At 39.2% G+C, this 18976-nt stretch overlaps 2 protein-coding genes and 1 pseudogene across 6 annotated transcripts in view; 2 read left to right on the plus strand and 1 right to left on the minus strand.

The window, feature by feature from the left end:
• Positions 1 to 15453, minus strand: part of LOC110983627 (CUB and sushi domain-containing protein 1-like) — a 26779-nt gene extending 11326 nt beyond the window's left edge. Inside the window, exons 1-12 of one of the 3 annotated variants that reach the window (XM_022243034.2) lie at positions 15319 to 15453; positions 12676 to 12772; positions 8136 to 8223; positions 7299 to 7676; positions 5021 to 5137; positions 4414 to 4776; positions 4075 to 4185; positions 3144 to 3245; positions 1440 to 1793; positions 1130 to 1243; positions 876 to 986; positions 359 to 760 (exon numbers count right to left, since the gene is read on the minus strand). In XM_022243034.2, the coding sequence (XP_022098726.2) occupies positions 359 to 760; positions 876 to 986; positions 1130 to 1243; positions 1440 to 1793; positions 3144 to 3245; positions 4075 to 4185; positions 4414 to 4776; positions 5021 to 5137; positions 7299 to 7676; positions 8136 to 8205 (2122 nt within the window). In that variant the 5' untranslated portion in view covers positions 8206 to 8223; positions 12676 to 12772; positions 15319 to 15453. The remainder of the gene's footprint in view (positions 1 to 358; positions 761 to 875; positions 987 to 1129; positions 1244 to 1439; positions 1794 to 3143; positions 3246 to 4074; positions 4186 to 4413; positions 4777 to 5020; positions 5138 to 7298; positions 7677 to 8135; positions 8224 to 12675; positions 12773 to 15318) is intronic. The other 2 variants (XM_087145326.1, XM_022243033.2) reach the window with 2 other exon arrangements.
• The window catches only part of LOC110983636 (leukocyte elastase inhibitor-like), a 12445-nt gene continuing 2258 nt past the window's right edge, over positions 8790 to 18976 (plus strand). Inside the window, exons 1-3 of one of the 2 annotated variants that reach the window (XM_087145328.1) lie at positions 8790 to 8837; positions 15810 to 15887; positions 18040 to 18207. The gene's annotated coding sequence lies outside the window, so the exon portion shown is untranslated. The remainder of the gene's footprint in view (positions 8838 to 15809; positions 15888 to 18039; positions 18208 to 18976) is intronic. The other variant, XM_087145329.1, reaches the window with a different exon arrangement.
• Positions 15823 to 18976, plus strand: part of LOC147796866 (leukocyte elastase inhibitor pseudogene) — a 17393-nt pseudogene continuing 14239 nt past the window's right edge. The window contains exon 1 of the transcript XR_015427605.1: positions 15823 to 15887. The product of XR_015427605.1 is annotated as a leukocyte elastase inhibitor pseudogene, transcript variant X2 (transcript). The remainder of the gene's footprint in view (positions 15888 to 18976) is intronic.

Consider the following 18976-nt stretch of genomic DNA (forward strand, 5'->3'; position numbering starts at 1 on the left):
CCTGTCGAGTTTTTGACTTCCAGGTAAATTTGACATGATACTATTCTGAAAACCAGCAACGATACAACACGTTCTGTTTACTACGAGCAATTTGTTATAATATGACATGCTTTATAAGTACCGTTCATTATTTACTGTAAGGATCCTGGCTTTGGACTTGACAGATAACCCTTGACCCAAGCCTCAAGGCTTTAGGGTCAAAGCCTAAACAGGGAAATGCAGGTTGTTATGAGGTTCTCAAAGGGTAAATTTAGGTTCCGACAATACACTGGTTACTTTGTTTTATGACTTTCAGAGTTTTCAAGCGCCATGGATCATTTTGGGTCTGACAAATAAACATAAACAGGTGTGGTCATACCTGATATGTTGTGTCGGGTTATCTCCAAGTGGAATATTCCCCAACGAGCATACTTGATATCTTTCGATTCTGCCACCAATGCCACCCATATGTTTGATTCTGAAGAGATGAAACTCCTTCCTCGTAGCACTTTGTCGTCTTTACCTTCCAAGATAGCAATAGTAGTAGTCAAATCAGTAGGATCTTGACCATTTCCAATTTGGATAGCATCCTTACCTCGTCCTCTCAAGCTGATGTCCACAACTTTCAGAGCTATCTGTAGTTGTGGATCAGTCGATAGGATCCACAAGCAGGAGTATCCTGGTGGGTATTGCACATCAACTGAAAGGAGATCAGGGCTAGTCAGTCGGTATATCGGTTGCTCTGCTGTGAGAAAAACATAGCGTTCGCCACAAAGCGTTCCTGTGAATAAAGAAAAATTTGATAGAGTTTTTAAAACATTTTTTTTTAATTGGTGTCAGTGTTGGTCGGTTTTTGATTTCTCCTTCCGTATTCCTGTTAGAACCACGACACTTACCGCACTTAATTTCGTCGGTATAGTCTCTACAGTCTGCGTAACCGTCACATATCCCGTCATGCTCCACGCATAAGCCATTCATACAAGGCAGACTGTCGATATCACACGAGGCTACAAAAGTAAAAAATTATAGTGAGATGCGGAGGGAAAGGAGACTAGACTAACATTAAGAAGTCCCAATCGGGCCTTTTTAAAATTAAATTTTTGAAAAATTTTAAGAAACAGACAAATATTCCAAGCTTCATTGCGCTCACCGCAACCAGTTTCGTCTGAGAAATCCCAGCAATCCACGACACCATTACATCGAGCAGAGTCCATAACACACTGATGACCAGACTCACAGATGAACTCCCCAATGTTACATTCCACTGCATTGACAAACAAGTAAATGAAAGTGGAGGAACAAGCAATGGAAGTGATAACTTTGCACCGAGGGATTTTGGAAGATTAATAATTAAACTCGAATTACAAGATATGAGTTAAAACTTTTGAGGATTTATACGTCTGGTCTAAAGGAAACAAAGCCTGCAGAATGTCACGTCAGCAAGATGTATTGACAAGTACCTGTCACAAATTGTGAAAGTTCCAGTACGAATCCTCGATAGAGACTTTTCTTTTTCCAGGTTTCAAACGTTATCCACATCTTCGAACCCTCACTGGTGATCATGCTTGGAGTCGTTGCTCCAGCACGTTGCATAATCAAACTGGATGTGTTACTAGGGTGGTGTCCGTTGCCAAGCGACAGTGTTTCCACGTTGAGTTTGAAATCAATGAAGATGACGAGGATACGATGGTCGGGTTTGGCGGTAACAAGCCAGAGGCAAGAAACCTCTCGAGGGTACACGGAGGGGTAGTTGGGTGAGGTAAAGTTTAATGAAGTACCATCGGTGAGATTAATGAACGGATTACCACAAGTAGCTGTGACAAAGACAACAGGTTTAACAGTGAGATACTTGTCCACAATACATTTTATAATTTTTTTGGTCAATTCATGGTAAACAACATTATGGCTAAAAATTAGTTGAGGAGCGAAAAGTGGAGAGTCTTTGATTTGACTGGGATCGGACACGAATTTCTGTGACCTATCCACATCCCTCCCTTCACTATTGATCGTTGTATAGGAGAATAAGAAGGGGATTTCCGTGAGATGATTTTGATTCATTTTCCACATGGCAAGCTGTGTCAATGACAAAGCCGTTGCAACTCTTCGGCTGGGTGCACATCTCTCTTTTGTATATTAACTTGTACAGTGCATGCATAATGAAGTCACACACAGACATGCAGTCGGCACCATCGGTGGATTGTCTTCGTCACCTCACAAGTCCAAATGGATTTATGTTAGCTGCATAAATGCTAGATTCAAGTTACCAAAATTTTATCGTGTGACTGTACGGAGTGGTGACCTTTTACTCTACTAACAAGCAAGTTTACGAGCGGTTAATTTGGGAACTATTGCTTCTTCAAATTAGATGATTATTACTCATTTAAATCCCTTGGTCACCGTTGGGAAATCTTTCGTTTGGAAAATACTTGCACTTGGAAATCATCTGGAAAGTATTGATAGGTAAGATTTAAACGATTAATCTGTACTATAAGGTTATACATGAATAAAATCGATACATTATTTCTGAAAAGGGTTTATTGAGGAAGAGTTAAACTGAGGTTAAATTGGATGTAAATTGGTGAAATGTATATTTAAAGAAGAAGAACACAAAGACAGATAGTAAACAAAAATACATCTCAAAATTACCATATTAATGAAACAGTAAGAAAGACGAGAAATCAAGAGGTATACATAAAGCGACAACATATAATTAAAATTAAAGGAGCGTTTTATTCTAAATAAACTATTAGTAATCGCCACCGAACATGAAACAGAAAATGTTAGAATAGCAACCCGTTAAAACGTCGAACTGGTTGGACAGTTTCTCATTATAAACATTTCTCATTATACCTAGAATATCTGTGTCCGCCGAGTCAATTTTGATCTTAAAGGTGACGTTACACGAGTGGTTTAATTGTCTTCAAACGTTATGCATGCAGAGAATCCTGGAAATTTCAGTATCTTCTAAACGTTCATATTTCTCATACACGAAAGAATATGATGACGAACCTTTTGTAAACTTCTAAGAAATAACCGGCTAGAATTGAATTTCCGATTAGTCTAAAGAAAAATGTGTTAGTTAATCCGAAGCCTATTCAAGTTAAAGGGTATTTGTTCATGCTACTTTAGTTTCGTAGTATTTTTCACACAGTTTTCTTTCTTACCACACCGTAGTTCGTCATAATAGTCATCACAGTCATTCTCCCCATTGCAGACATAAGATTGCTGGAAACACGAACACGTGTCCGTGACGGCTGAACAGGTCTCTATAGAATGAAGGGAGCACATGGAACTGTTGAAAAAACTCGAAATGGCATGAACTGTTTTCACGCAACGTGAGAGGGAAACTGCTTTTCAAAGTAAAAGCCTATTCATATTATCGACAGCTGGTCACATACACGACTAAATGGTATATACAGCACGTTATTACATAGACGTTGTTTTCAGTCACTTTAATAGTACGATGGCTGTGTTTTCATATGTCGTTATTCTCCATCCTGTTCGACTCAGACTGTAATGAATGCAGACCGTGGTGCACCCGGGGGGGGTGCGTGTTGTTTTTTAATCACCAAAGTGTCCAGGGGATAAACCATCATGTCCTTCCCTGTGAGAAAATGATTCTTGAGAGGAGAACCGTCTTTATATGCCCCGCGAAAGCTTTCCCTGTTGAAATTTTAGACATAACTTTTCAGAGCCACCATTATAACCTTAGGTTTTCCAAGCAGGTTTTGTGCAAAAATTTGCGGGGAGCTGCAGGGCAAAGAATTGTTTTGTCCTGAAAATGAAGATGCAATATATACCTAAATAAGAAGCTATACTAGCGCAGATAAAGCCTTAAATCCCATTCTTTTATACACTAATCCTGGTTGAGGATACTCCGAGGCTTCTTCTCTGTTCGCCGAATTACACTATATAAATGGCTGGTCTATCTTACAATCTTTCATTCAACATACACAACAGGCAAGTTTGTTAATTAAGGAGCCACCCAAGCACAATCATTATTCAGGGGAGGAGGGATGTAACCTTCAGTGGCTCTACATGTATAGCACAATCTATTTTTAATGAGAAAATACCAGTAAAAAGCATGCGCATTACCACAATGGAACTCGTCTGATTGGTCAGAACAATCAGGAAATCCGTCGCAGACGACTGTTTGCCGAATGCATTCCAAACCTGAAGCACATGCCGTGAGTCCATCAGCACACTCTGGAGATTTATAAGCAATTATCAAAACAATCGATATGACTTAACAATGAAGAATGGGCTCAAATAATTGAAAATCCCCAAGAGAAAAATAAATAGGTAAATAGCGACTTGACAAGTTTAATACAGCCAGTGTTTTCTTTTTTTTCTGGGTTGGGGCTGTCACTTGGTAGGGCTGTTCGTACGCACAGCCCTGTGTGATTATAGAAAGTGTTGTGACTCTTTATTTACCTTGAGGTTGAAATTCTTGAAGGTTTACCTGCATTAGACTTCGATAATACAGGTTTCCCATTGTCTTAAACGCAAGCCATACTTGATTTGATTTTATCGCCATGGTGATCGGTATGACGTTTCCTCTGCGCATGAATACAGTCGAGGTTTCATTGGTCGGATCATGACCAATCCCAATCGAAAATAAATCGTCAATCTCCTCCAAGTTGAATGAGTTGAATGAGAGCAGGATTGAAGACATGGAGGTAGCATTGATTAACCAGTGGCAAAGGATTTCATGTGGAAAATCGTTAGGATGTTTGGGAGATGAGAGAGTATAGACGACACCCTGTGACAGGTCGATTGATGTCTCCCCACAGTGTTCTACGTCAGAAACCAAACAAAAGTAATCAACATTCAGTACCGTAGTTGACAAATTGTGGTTATATCGTTTCAAAATTATGTTATAAAGAAGCATGAAAAAATTTCATTTTCTTTTCAGATTTAAATTATCTCCATTTAACGACTCTGGAACGTCATCGGTCCTAGTCATTCCAAGGTAATTATTTTAACTGTGAAGGATTCATTGTGGGGCCTTGAATTGAAAGAATAATAGTGACGTCCGTACCACAGAAGGCTTCGTCAGCTCCGTTGCTACATTGCGGTGGACCGTCACACGCCACCGATTCATCTAAACAAACCGTAATTCTCTCGTTACAAACATACTCCTCTTGTGAACAAGATTCTAAGGAAACAAAACCAATATTGCAGACTGTAGATAAGATTGGTATTAATGTAGGGATGTTACAATTTAAGCAAACAGTAGAAATACTGCATAAAAGCAACAATGACGCCATGCAGACTTTACATTATGTGAAGGAAAACAAACTAGTAAATGTTATCGAGATACCTTCGTATGTATTAAATTGAATCCTTTGTCACTTAAATAATACCAACTGCATAATCATCAAACGTTAATAAAAATTTCAATTTCCTTAATAGTCTGCTTGTAACTTGAGACTGTGATTGGAATTTCTGGCCTTTTTTTTCAGCAAATCCGTAGCAATAACATAAACGGATAAGTGAACGATCTGGGTTATATCCAAAGTCACAGATGTAATGTACTATATAGGACATTACATACTACACAACTTCACTTTAGTTAATAATTGTCTTGGACGAGGAACAATTCCAGAGCGGCCTTAAATCTCCCCTTATATGTATTTGCACTCTGAATAGAAGTGACTCCTTTTGACAGTTCGTTTTCCTCTTGAAAAAAAAAGCATCACGCCTATCAGTTTCTCATTATCCAGAACTGAATGAATTGCGATTTGAAGTGGACAAAAGTTATGGAGGACGACTGGATTAATTAGAAGATGTCCATTTAAGAGCGGCGCGTTGTATTGGAAACATTCTGTTTGAAATGATTCGAACCGAAAGGGAAATTGTATTATCATTACGCGGCGGGATATAATTTGAGTGAAAAAATATGACTCAAATTGATTTTGTCCGAGGTCAGTTATTTTTGAGGGAAATTTCTTTAGCATTTTGAACTTAATGTAGTCCTTTTAATACAAGGTAACCTGCACCTAACGACCTTTGTTGTACATAGAAATGCTTAAAGACACGCTCAGGCTTTAACGTGTTTTCACTTCTAGAGGCGGGGTGACAAGTGTTGCTGAGTTTCCTGTCTTCGTCCTTCAAGGAGGGAAAAAGAATTTTCTGCTTGAATACATACTGCCACCAGAAAATAGAGAAATATCCTTAAATTAAATAGAGAGATATCGAAAAGGGTAAAGATCTTTCCTCAGGTTATTTTGTAGTGTCAAAAACAGTGGTGAATTATTTGCCAAAATCCACCCTTGAACGCAGCCACAGTTGCATTAAACTATAACCCGCAAGTTTTACAAGCATGACGACACACTTACTTAAATTCAATATTTTTATATTATAAATGGCCTTTACGAGACATGCAGTCAAATTCAATGAATTGAATTATGAGGCTTAATTATTTCATGTTGTTGGATGTATGGTTAGCCCGTACGAGTGGGGGGGGGGCTGCCCATGATTAAGTATTACATAACACCGTAAAAGATATAAATACTGCTTTGTAAACTGATATCCATATTCCCTTGGACTCCCTTAACTATTTGGCAAACGGTTTTGCACATACCAAGTCGCTAAACTTTTTTATCCAACCCTCTTAAAATGATGCTGTCTCGAGCTTCAAAGCTCAGAATTTCTCGATAGGCTATTCATTGTGATTTTTACTTTGACAGTGCCATGATTAACCTTAGCCTATAGGGCACATGAGAAAGTGATATTGAGATTTGATAATTCAGAACTGTTAATGGCTGATGAATTAACAATAGCGTCCGTTAATCAAGAAGTTATCTACTCATCAATTATGATTAATAAATTACAATTAGAATTAATTATAACAAACAACTACCCCGTTTTGGTGATGTTGAATTTATCGTCAGCCAAGGAATCTAGTAAAGTCAGGCTGATCTGGCTGAGGAATGAAGTGATTTTTAAAATGCAAATAGTGTGATAATGATATGCTGAGGTGCATGCGTACGTGCCATTTGAGATCAAATTTTGATTAGTGTTGAGAAAAAAAGTGTTCGCAGCCAAGTGCCACTGTGAGAGGAATGTCAGCATTAATTAGTTCCTAAATGTTCATTGTAGACAAAGACATGCTTTTTCCTAGATTACAGGGCAAATCCCACAATGACATATTTTCCCAAGTAGCCTATAGGTCTTGTTTTGTAATACGTAAGTAGCACGTAATGTAAACTATGCCACATAGGCCTATAGAGTGTTTCAAGCAAAGTTTTCAATTTGACATACATAAACGCGTCAAGCACGATAAGATTTCTTTTCACTTGGTAACACAATATTACCTGTCTTATTAATAGTGTTTAGTTGAAGCTGAAATCCCCTCTCATTGGCAGATGACAAATCACTCCGGAATTGAAGCCAGATTCCTGATCCCGAGGAGATCATTTTGAGGACCATTCCAGCTGTACCTTCAGCAGCTGATCGAGGAAGAAGGTAATCCTCCTCAGATGTGTAATTCAGACCATTCCCAATGAACAAAATATCTTCCGCCAATTGATGTATTTCAGTCTGGAAATCTAAGACTTTGACACTGATAAGAGTGTCTGGAGGAGAGACTACGAGCCAGGTGTCGATGAAATTGGTTGGATACTTAGCTGGGTAATTACGAGATGTTATTTCCGCAGGCAAGTTCATTGTGAGATTGATTTGCATCGGAGGATCTGAAATAGAAACGAATTCGTTCCAAGTTTGTGTTAGTTATCACAACTGGACTATCTTTAACCAAAATGAGAACCACAATGTAGGTAGTGACCGACCGATGCGATTCCTAGAACACGGGGTTAATGAAAATGGACCAGGGATTGACAGCAGGGAAAAGATAACAAAGAAGCAAACACTTATCGTTAAAAACAGAAAACGTATCAGTCACATATAGAAAAGATTGTGCCAGACGTAATATTTCAAAATAAAATGCTCAGAACTTTATTAAACTAGTCTCAAGAAACCAAGAACAAGCAGGAAATAAGGGAAGAAAGGGAAGGGGAATATAAATCTCCCAATCGGACATAAAACACGAGAAAACAAAGTTTACAGATATCATAAACTAACTCCGAAGTAATGCCGTGTATTTTACGGCAAGATGAAACAAAGACCATTTTATCAGCAGTCAAACAACTCACCAATATTCTGTCCACCGATGACCATAAGAAGAATTCCAGTGCTCAGAACTCGAAGCTGAAGTCCTTCCATCTTGCCAGATTGTCTTTGCTGAAGGTAAGCATACAACTCTGTCAGTATTTACTTTGCTCTTTGCACTCCAACACTAGATACAAATAGTTTTCACATTCGTGACTATGTATTTCATCAAGAGCTCAAAGTGCAGCCCGTTGGCGCACTCTCCTTCCCTGTTTGAATCGCATCAAAATATCTTAGACATTTAACTTACACAGTCAATTTTGAAAGCAAAGCTGTCAGTGCGACTGCATTGAATTTAACGAAAAATTTGATCTTGTCGAAGCTGTCGTGTTTGTTTTTACTTTGCTGGATGTTGTGTACACATTTTAAAAAGTCAAACGATTGTTCAGACACGTGCAAGGTCCCCGCTATTTCCTTTTAAAACCATAACACTTATCTTATTGCTACGCAGATATTGTTTCAAATCAAATCCTTCAATTATTGTAGCATTTTGCTACGTGTGGATGTTAAATGTGTCAACATTTGTGATAACGAAAGGTATGAAACCTAAGAGGTCATTGTTTGATTATGCCAGAGCATGTAGTACACGACGATACAAAATCAAGGAAAGTGAAGAAAGTGTCAGCATGGTCTTCACCACTTGCTCTCGACGAAGACCTTTGACATCACAACTGCGCGTTCTGAAGGTAAAAAATCTCAAGCATAATTGGTAAATGATAATGAAAATTAACGACTTTTTATTACACCCCTCAATCAACTCTCCAACACCTTTTGCAAAGTAAAGTATTTTGGTGACTGCCATACAAAAGTAAATTAGTATGGTTGGAACCCTTTTTCAAGTCGCTGAAAATTATCTTGTGACAGAGGCATTAGTGGTGTCAATTAGATGAAAATTTTGTCACAGCGAAATACTGTTAAACATTTTAAAAGTATTTTGAAGTTTTTCTCCAACGTCAAAAGTCATCTATGTAATTGATTGGAAAACGCTAATAGGGAATATTTAGACGTGATGTAAACCTTCCATATTTCTGTTTTTCCATTTTCAGTTTTCCGTTTGCGATAAACCAGAGCCAAATACTTTTTCCCCAAAGCAAGGTGTCTTGTCTTTCGTCCACGTAACCTTTTTCAATGCTTAGCCACTTCGTCTTGTTTAGCTAAACGCTCATTGAGTTATGTCATTCCGTTCATAATTAACGAGGGTATGTATTCATATCCTCGGCGACATTACACACACACGAGCCCTTATTTATCGTAATTCTGTGTAGCAAGGACAGGCTGCAAAGCGTGTTATGATTTCATGAGGTAGCAAAGTAGTCCATCATTTCAATACTCCAAGGCATATTGGTGACGGAATATCACAGGCCAGGGAACACGAGGCTCTGTCTGCAAAATGCTTAAATACATCAATTAAGGATGAGTTATCTGTAATAGGAGGGCAGTGGAACAACTTGGCTGTTTTGTCAAAAAGACGGCAATCGTTCCACCTCGCATTTGTTCGGAACATCGTAATGAGCGACAGCTAGTCGGTCAAAGACATCACAATCGCAAAATGTGACGCGTTTGCGGTCGTTTCTACTAAACAGGCGCTGGTTTGCCAAGCCAAGTAACATGTTATGAATTGGGTCATGCTAACATATGATTTACACACTTCACCCTTTGTAGTAACCCTCACTTTGTCCAGAAATCGTTTTTTAATATTTAGGTCTACGGGACAATTTCTGATGATGCAAGCACCGAAGCACGATGGAAGTCACCTCGGATAATAACGATACATTATGAGCCTTAATGTCATGTTGAAAAGATAAAGCTTGTTTTACCTTGAAACGACAAGGATATTACTCAAATATCATTAGGGATGACAAGACTGTGAGTCTAGGAAGATCTTTTCAACATCTTTTCAGTATAAAAATTGAACTTCGTGTTTTCTTCTAACGAGCATAACAGCAACTCCTGTCTCTTTGACTTGACCGACGTATTTCACATGTTCAGTGAAATATCACCCATCTTTTCCTCGTTTCCCCAAGTCACATACAACAGATGCCTGACTGCACCCTTATATTTTGCGGAAAAACCAATCGTGTAAACAGCTGCAATTACTGATGGGCTTCAACAGACAGTTCACTAATAAATTCTAATGCGCATGCGCATAAATAGCAGGTGGAGGCAAAAAGCTTGAGCGGCCATTGACAATGTCACAGGGCACAACCAACGTCATGTTCTCTCAGCCTCTGCACTTTCGCAAAATAAAAACTTGCAAAATTTCGTTCATTCCTTTGAAGCGCACGAAGGCGAAAGAAACCAGTTGGGTTCAGTTCTAGGTGAGCTATGAACAATCGTGCGATACCTTAAGGTACCGTCCACCATTCTCGGTCGACAGCGTGACAAACCAAACCTAACCCAATCTGAAACTAACCCACAATTCACCCTCCGTTCAGCCCGCGAATTGGCGTTGTACGAGTGGTTCATGGTACCCTGAAGTACAAAGGTATTTTATCGCATGTGGTCGGAAAGGAGCCCTGTTAATTTCTTTTGACCAATTATACGCTCAGGGAGAAAGCATGCAAAAACTGTTTTTTATATAAATTTACTGCAGTATGAAATCCTTTTAGACCAGAAAGTAATAGCTATAATGATTTCAAAGTTTTTTTCCGAAGACGAAAGTGAAAAAGGTGCAGAAGCTGAGAGAAAATGACATTGGAATATGGGCCGTTCAAGATTTTTTTCCTCCACATGCCATTTATGCACATGCGCACGTAATTAGAATTAATTAGTGAACTGGTCTATTAGATATAGGTACGTCAGGTGTGAATGATTCATTAAGGCAGATGGTTTCGCAGTGTGCATTGTGCAGGATTGGGATCGTGTTCGATGAAAAGGAGCATTATAGAGATTCAATCAATTTGGCGTCCGCGACCCCCCCCCGCTGTATTGTGTACCATGGAGGTTTGTTTGGCATATAATTGCTTATAAATAAACAGGGAAACACGACATGTTTGTCTTTTATGATAAAAGTCAATATTTCCAGTGGAAAAAAATAATTCAAAAATCATACTCGGAAAAATATTTTAAAAAAAAGAAGAAACACATGGCTCTATCTTACACACTAATACAGTCCAGACCCATCAGCCAAGTCCGTTCGTCTGCATTAAAGATTATAATTATAAATGCCATACTTAGAAATCGATATCGCGTTGTCGTTTGAGTCAGGTATCGTTCGAAAATTGTATTGGAAAGTGGAAAGTAAACATGTCAAGCACCTTTCAGGTATATTAACCAGTTACTGGTATTAGCAAACGAGAAGGATAATTGAAGGAGCACCCCGAAGACAAGACAAAATTTGCTCGAACTAAACAGTCGTGGATCATCTGAGACAGATATTTGCTTGCCTACAATTTAATGTGAACACCTAGATGAACAATTTAGCAATCGTTTCCTCTTCCTATATTCATTTAGTCATTTAGTGGAATTTTTTGTGGTCATTGTGTTTAACTTCTGAATACTTACAGTTGTAACTTGAGAAAATTCCTCCAGACTAGTTTAATGTCTATCATAATGGCAGAGTGGTGGGTGCTTGGCTTTTCACTATTATAGGATACAAGCAGTTTATGAATCCATCTGAAAGTTTTGTTTAATTAAAGCTAATATAAAGTCAACAACAAGAATGTCAAGTGGAATGTTATCAAATTAATAATTCTGGCAGACTGTGGATTGTGACGTATTAAACTTGACACTGTGTGACATGGCAACTGGTTGAAGAATTAACACATACAACTTGTTTCAATTAATCATCGTAAGGAAAAGCATTCACTGAACCCAAGGACGAGGGGACTTTGACCGTCATCCGGATATTTATTTCAAACGTCAACTTTTCATTTTTCCTTGTCTTTATTTAATTCTTGAAAGAAATTTGGTATAATGGCTCCATTTGTTACTCCTGTCGTGGCCTTGTACTCTTGGGGAGGGGAGTTGATTTTTGCGTGTTGTAAAATAGGCCACTTGAGCGTGGTCGAGACAGAGAAAGTAACTCAGCCTACGCTGAAATTAAATTTTCAATTACGTGTCTCCCTTTCGTTGACATAGGGTTGAACTGAACTTTAGTGCGTGTTTGAGCATGTATATGACTCGTCCTTTCCCGAGTGTACGATGTCAATAAGTGACTGCGTGTCAATTCTGTCAAATAAAAACATATTGTTCTAAAAAGTCCTTTGCCAAGAATATGGGGATATATTGCGTCGCATGTAGATGGTAAGTATAAGGAGTTCAAATTGCAGATCTGAAAGCATGCAGGAAAGCTGTATCCATGTTGATGTATGAATACATCAATTTGAACAAAACTCACTGACATTTCGCGATTTTTCATAGCTTTATGCGATTGCACTGAGAAAATACAAACAGCAATCCAATTTACGTTGAATCAACCGTCAACATTTCGTTATGATAAATTGAACGGAGGTAGAAAGTGTCTTGCTATCGATCATTCAACACGGCAGTGTCAAGGAGAAATAATAAAGCCCGAGAGCTTACATTTCTGGAGAGCGAGTATCCTGTCTGCTGTTAAAGACGATGTACTCTTTGCTTCAATCAACTGAAGATTCGGAAAGAGTTTGGAAATGATGCAAGCCTATATCGGAGAATATTGAAAATGAAAGCATCAAGGAGGACAATATGACAAAAATGGAGGACAGTGACGCCATATGTTTGACGAAGGCCGGTCGTTTTAACTGGCACTCCTGCGCTCTTCAAAAAGTCTCTCACAACAACGGACAGACTGCATCAAACACGTCGGTTTTGTCGGGTCCATGATTCACATCTTTGAGATCACTGGACGTTCGTTTTGAACTCTTTTAATCAGATTTAGAATAATTACATTTTGACGACATTAGTCTTTGCGGAATAATTTTGTTCAGTTTCTTTTTATTTTAATCTGTTGCTTATCTTATAAAGCTAATAGAAAAGCTACAGTAGGTGCACGTTTATAGCTCACCGTCGTCGCGGCAAAGAGATAGGCTTGTACATCGCTTTACGTTTTGTAATTGTAACGTGTAGTCCAAGGTAATTTCAGATATCTTGTTATTTAATGAAAATGATTAGACGAAATATAAATATTTGGCAGACGTTCCCTGGCTGCTTACTGTAACAATTGATTTACGTCTTCCTAGGGTAAAAGAAATCGATTCTCATCCGCTTTACAGGACGTTCTTGAGAGTAACCTTAAACTCATCACCCAAGGTCAATCGTTAACGTTAGATGAAACGCCCGCGCAAAATTCATTTGCAATGATTATTGTGGACTACATGCAAATCGCTGCAACTGCTCCTTCTGTAGCATTTACTTAAATTATATTGGTCTGTAAGACCGGTGGGGACGTAAGCCGTCGCTTTAAAATCGGGGTATCGTTTTGAATTTTATCAAGGCCTGTGGCCTAATGGGTAACGTAGTTCAGATGTGGAGTCAGGTCAGTCTAGTGACTCTTTCCTCGCCTCCCACCTCTGTGACCGGGGCTAGAAACCCAACTAGATCAGTAAGTGGATTGGGTTTTCAGTCCCTGCCTGATTCCGTGGGTTATCCCTGGAATACATACCCAGGGTTTCCTCCCACCTCTAAAAATTGAACATTTCTTCAATGTCGTCTTAATTATTACTTCGGATTTAAGGGGACATAGGAATGCCCAGTAAAAAGTTGCTGGAGTCTGTATATGTTGAGAGGCTTTGGACTTTTGCAATTATGTACTAAAGACACACTGCATATGTTTTCACTTAGAGATAACTCCTGATTCCGCGTAGGCATGGCATGACGATAGCTAATTTCATTGAATTTAGAATGTAGAATTTATCATTTACACATTACGGCACCATTTTCCTGGATAATCAGTTGACTGAAATGAACAGGTATATCCGAGCTGTTGTACCGGAATGGCTCGGGTAGTGTGAGGATTCTGACTGAAAAAGTGCAACTTTTGGTGAAAAGATTGATATGGGTCATTAGGGTAATTGATGCCTGGCTGATGGGATCTCTGATTGTATCACAGAATAAGTACATCCGGGTTACGTTCCGTATCGAATAACGGGAATGGTTTTGAAACCTCCTTGAGAGACAGAGTTGTAAGTCCCAGTGGCGTCAGGGTGTAATAGGCCAATAAATTCGCAAGACAATTCGATATACACGAGAACCGTTTGAGCGCAGAGCTTTTAAGTGCCGCTAATGAGTCAACATGCCATGCGTATATTGAGGCTTGTTGATAGGTACTCCAAGTTTTCGTAAGTTAACGCATTTATCGGAAACTGCGCCCCTTATTCCCCGTTTTCTTGTCGCAATCTAATGGTAGCGTGGGCGCCGCCTTCCTCCTTCGAGTACATGCATAGGAATATACGCCAATGTGCGTTAACTGAACGATTCATCACTTACTGGGCAAGTGAAAGAGTACACTGTCTTCTTATAAACACCTGGAAACATGAATAAATGGGTTGTACTGTGATGGAACGCAGTATCACGACTGAAATGCCTTACCGATAAGCTTTCGAACAATTGACAGAACCAGTGTACAAGAAATGAAAACTTGACGGGCTGCCTCTGGTGATATAAATTTGAAAAAGAAAACTTCGAATTCATTCCAAGTTACAACAGAAACAACTCGGAGCCTCGGCCCTTAATTTCTTTTCTTGAATTGGACGATAAATCTTTCAGAAAATAATAAGACATTAAAATAAGTAAAGATTAAAATAATGATCACTATTAGGGATAATAGAAACAGACTTCTTTTTTGTTCTAGTGCCGACGGATTCCAGTCTAACGTAAATCAAGCTTCCTCGTTCAGTGCTTAAGAATTTGCAGCAGTGTTTGATAAATTCAATCGACTCTTCTAATTAGAATACGATGGATTTTAGCGATCCCAGTGGTTTACACACACAGCGGGGAAAAGGTTATACACTTTGTGTAGACAGTCTTTTTCCACTAAAGCTGTTCTCTAATTTGTACAACTACATCGTTAAAGTTAATGCCACGCGCGTTAAATGCGTTTCAGCAATGACTCTTCTTGAAAAAAATGTAGGTTACAGGGGAAGATTATTCGAATGACGGTTTACATTTTTAGATTTTTTAAACTAACGTTATTTTCAAACTAACTCCAAGCGTTTTAGATTAATTTATCTGGTAAAAAAAGCAGCCTACCTCACTCCCTACAGCGTCAGACTTGCTATGTAGTCAGCAAAGTGGCCGTCATCAAGTTCTTTACAAAGTGTGTTCATAGTCCAACAATTTTTGACCACAGATGTAGACCCATATACTTGTTTCTCCCAGTTGTACATTGTACTAAATGGGTTGGTAAATGCGTTCTCGCAGTATTTAGCTTTACGAGCATTTCTCCAAAATCCGATGACTGTTTCAGGAGTTGTTTTTGTATATACCATATGGTAGTCTTTGAACGAAGACCCAAAGTCAATTACCAAACTCGAAGACTGTTTCGTGATGAAATGAATTTAGCTCTACGCTTTGAAGTGTCGGAATGAATACGTGAAAAATATTCACGCTTTTGTCAATATGCTCTTATAATCCAATACATAGATTGAACTCAATGAAAAAAATTATTGATACGTATCCCGATAGATATCGGAAACTGCAAATTACAAATAAATGCAATTAAATTTGCACTGGTTTTGCAGGGACAGAGAGGATGAGAGATGGATGGAGGAGATATTGGGATCCGCGGCGTGTGCGGCTTCTCGTAATTCAACAAATAGGTAAACTAATGGCAATGTTTATGGGCAGAACAATGTCAGAGACTGTTTTTGCAAAACCAGGTCACAGACCAAGAATCGTGACTTCGAAGATATTCCAGTGAAAGGAACGAGTCTAAGTCGACTAATGAGTCTAAATCAACTAAGTACTGTGTCGCTAGTCATGATGAATTGAGCACTGGGGTGCAATTAAGGCAGCAGGTATGAGAAGGTATCAGGGCTGTAGTAGCCTGACATAGAGGCGGGTGGGCAAGTATTAGTAGAGCGCGTTGTGGCACAATCAAAATGAATTATACTGCCATGCAAGTTGAAAACTGGATCACCTCAGTTACTCATTTCAGACTCTCCATGGTAGGTTTACAGTCGGTGAAATCATGCAAAGACGCGAGGTGAACACTGCATGCATTTTGAAATCTAAGTAAGGTTGATGTGTGGCCTGAGTGGAACGAATACTTCATCGTTACTGGTTTAAACATTGATACATGGTTGGAATAAAAGCTGTAGATTCAAGGGCATCGCTAGATTTTTTTCCACGGGGGAGTACTTTTTCCAGGGAGAATTTCGGGAGGCAAAGCACTCATCTGATGAACCTAATGAGTGCCTGATGAACCATTAACGGTGGAAAGGGATCAATTTGTAGAGTTTTTCCCAAGCAAATTTTTATTCCCTTCTGTCTCTTGTTTTTCGTTCTTTTTCTGTCCCCGTTTTCGTTATGCAGTTTTGACCCCATAATGCATAGGTGTAGGCCTAAACAGGGTCACCAAGTCGAAGACGGCTTTGATGTGTTTCTCGTAAATTTTTCTCCAGACTTGTAGTCGTAAACCTTTGTTCTGCCAGTGATCAGTTATTCTTTGGAGTCACTACAGCAGGCTATGTATTAGGCAAGTCAAGTCGAACAAATGAACATGAAGTAGCCGTAGTAATAATGTGGGCAATGATGTGCGGTGCTCATTTGATGGTACATGGAATAGTCGTCCGACATGTAAAGGCACTTCATGCCTTGTCTACAGTAATGTTGACTCCCATCACCTATCAATATCAGTAAACACTACCTTATTGGTAACCCTAGCAAAACACTGAGTAGTTGGTCATAGCCGATCTGTGGTGGAGTAGCCTGGGCAGTACAGACACAAAAAGTTTTAGGAACAAGCCAAAAAGCGTGGGTGGAATAAAAATTGGTCATGGTGAGAATTGCCTGTGCTTATTTTGTGTAGCCAAATAAAATCCCAACAACTAGGTAAGGATAGTGTACTTTGGATGCTGATTCAATCACGGATACACGTGGCTTGTGTCACACCAGAATTAAACTTCACTGCGACCTCGTAAGATTTTCGTGATTTTTTAAAACAACAATTAGCATAAATTTTATCTTCCGTTTCCTGTATCCAGCAATCGCTTTGCTTTGCCACGGGGGTGGGGGATGAAAAACCGTCGCCCTTGAATCGGTTTTCAACGAGAAAAAAAGTGTTGTCAACTTGTATTAGAACGCCCTCTGTTTTCGTAGTCTGAGTCACCGTATAGTGGAGCTCCGTTTTATTTACAGTGAGGCGGTGGTTCTGCGGATCTTGCGACACGTGCACTATGTGCTGCTGGACTGTTAAGTGCTAAGCATACAGTACCGTATTTGGTATACGTGCCCACTAGCCATCATTAATATCAGATCAACAGCTGGGTTTGCTTTCAAGTTCCAGGTCTGAGTGCCGTTGCTATATTTCGAAGAACTAGAAGATCATCACATTGGTAAATTTCTTCGGGTTTTGTCGTTCGCTTTCTTTCCCCCGGTTGATCAGTTTACAACTTGAAGGTTGAAGACTAGGCCTCGGTACAATGGGAGTAGGCGATTCTGTACTGATGTAGACCACTCACGGTCTTTGGCAGGCTACATAGCCTACTTTCCCAGGGCATCCTCCACCATTATACTAAATTATTGACCCTTTTTCCGGTATGCAGTTTGCAGTACGGCATCCTGACACAACCTATTTCCTTTAGATACATGTACAGGCACTTGGTACCGCCAGCAGTGGCATAGGATTTTACGGGGGGGGCACAAAGGGGGCACCAGCATCTTGTTGGGGCACCAGCTTTCAGGGGTGTGGTTTTTTGGGGCAAGTTTTTGTTAGCCTTGTTCAATATTCATTCATCTTTTTTTTTTCAGGGGTCACCTGGAATTTGTAGCGCGCCATATGCGGGGCAAGTTCCCCCAAGACCCCCCCTGGCTACGCCACTGCAGCCACTTCTGCTATAGATTGCAAATACTAGGCAGTGGATATTGGAAGTCACCATCATGTGCTTGCTGTTCTCTGTCGTTTAATACATGTAAGAGGTACGTGTTGTTTCAAAGTGAGCATGATGTGCAGTGTTTATGTTTTTCAGACTTGAAATTTCAGTGCAGTAAATAATATTGGGTTCTCTGGTAGCATTGCTCATTTTTTGTTGTTAAAGTTGTGTTCATCATGGATGAAATTCTGACCTGATGCAGTTTTGAACTTTACATTTCCTCTAAATATCCTCTAGAGCCAAGGATCAGGAAAAGGAAATGAAACTATCCTGCAGCTAAATGCAAACTGTCTGGGTTTAGATATTAAAATGCAGTGTGTGTGCCCTAAAGATATGTACAATTATGTGTGTGACAGTACCGTATTTTACGGTACTGTATAAATGAGATGGGGCTTTCTTTCCACATGACTTTAGTTGGGATTAATGGAAGTGAAATCGTTACTGAGTTGTTGGGGGAAACAAATGTCATGCAGCAACTCTTGAAATTCACAAATCTTGGTCTGTATATTTCCATTTTTATAATGGGAATCGGTGCCGTGGCTTATTATAATGTAAAACATGCATTATGTTCCCACTTTTTTCTTGTATCATTTTGAATATTCTGGCTGTAATGGAGGAATTCATCCTACATGTAGCCCTTAATCATGTAAACGTAGAATGGACTTTTTGTCATTCATGTCATATACATCTACATGTAACTATCTGAATTATGTAACTATTTGAAGGAATTTATGTTCAAAATTTGTCAATATCAGTTGTATTTTCTTTTCATGTCATTGAATGCTTATGACATGGTTGTAACTGACGGGTTTGGA

This window comes from Acanthaster planci, linkage group LG14 (genome assembly GCF_054643075.1).
Source record: "Acanthaster planci isolate LZ-2023a linkage group LG14, COTS_SCS, whole genome shotgun sequence".
NCBI lineage: Eukaryota > Metazoa > Echinodermata > Asteroidea > Valvatida > Acanthasteridae > Acanthaster > Acanthaster planci.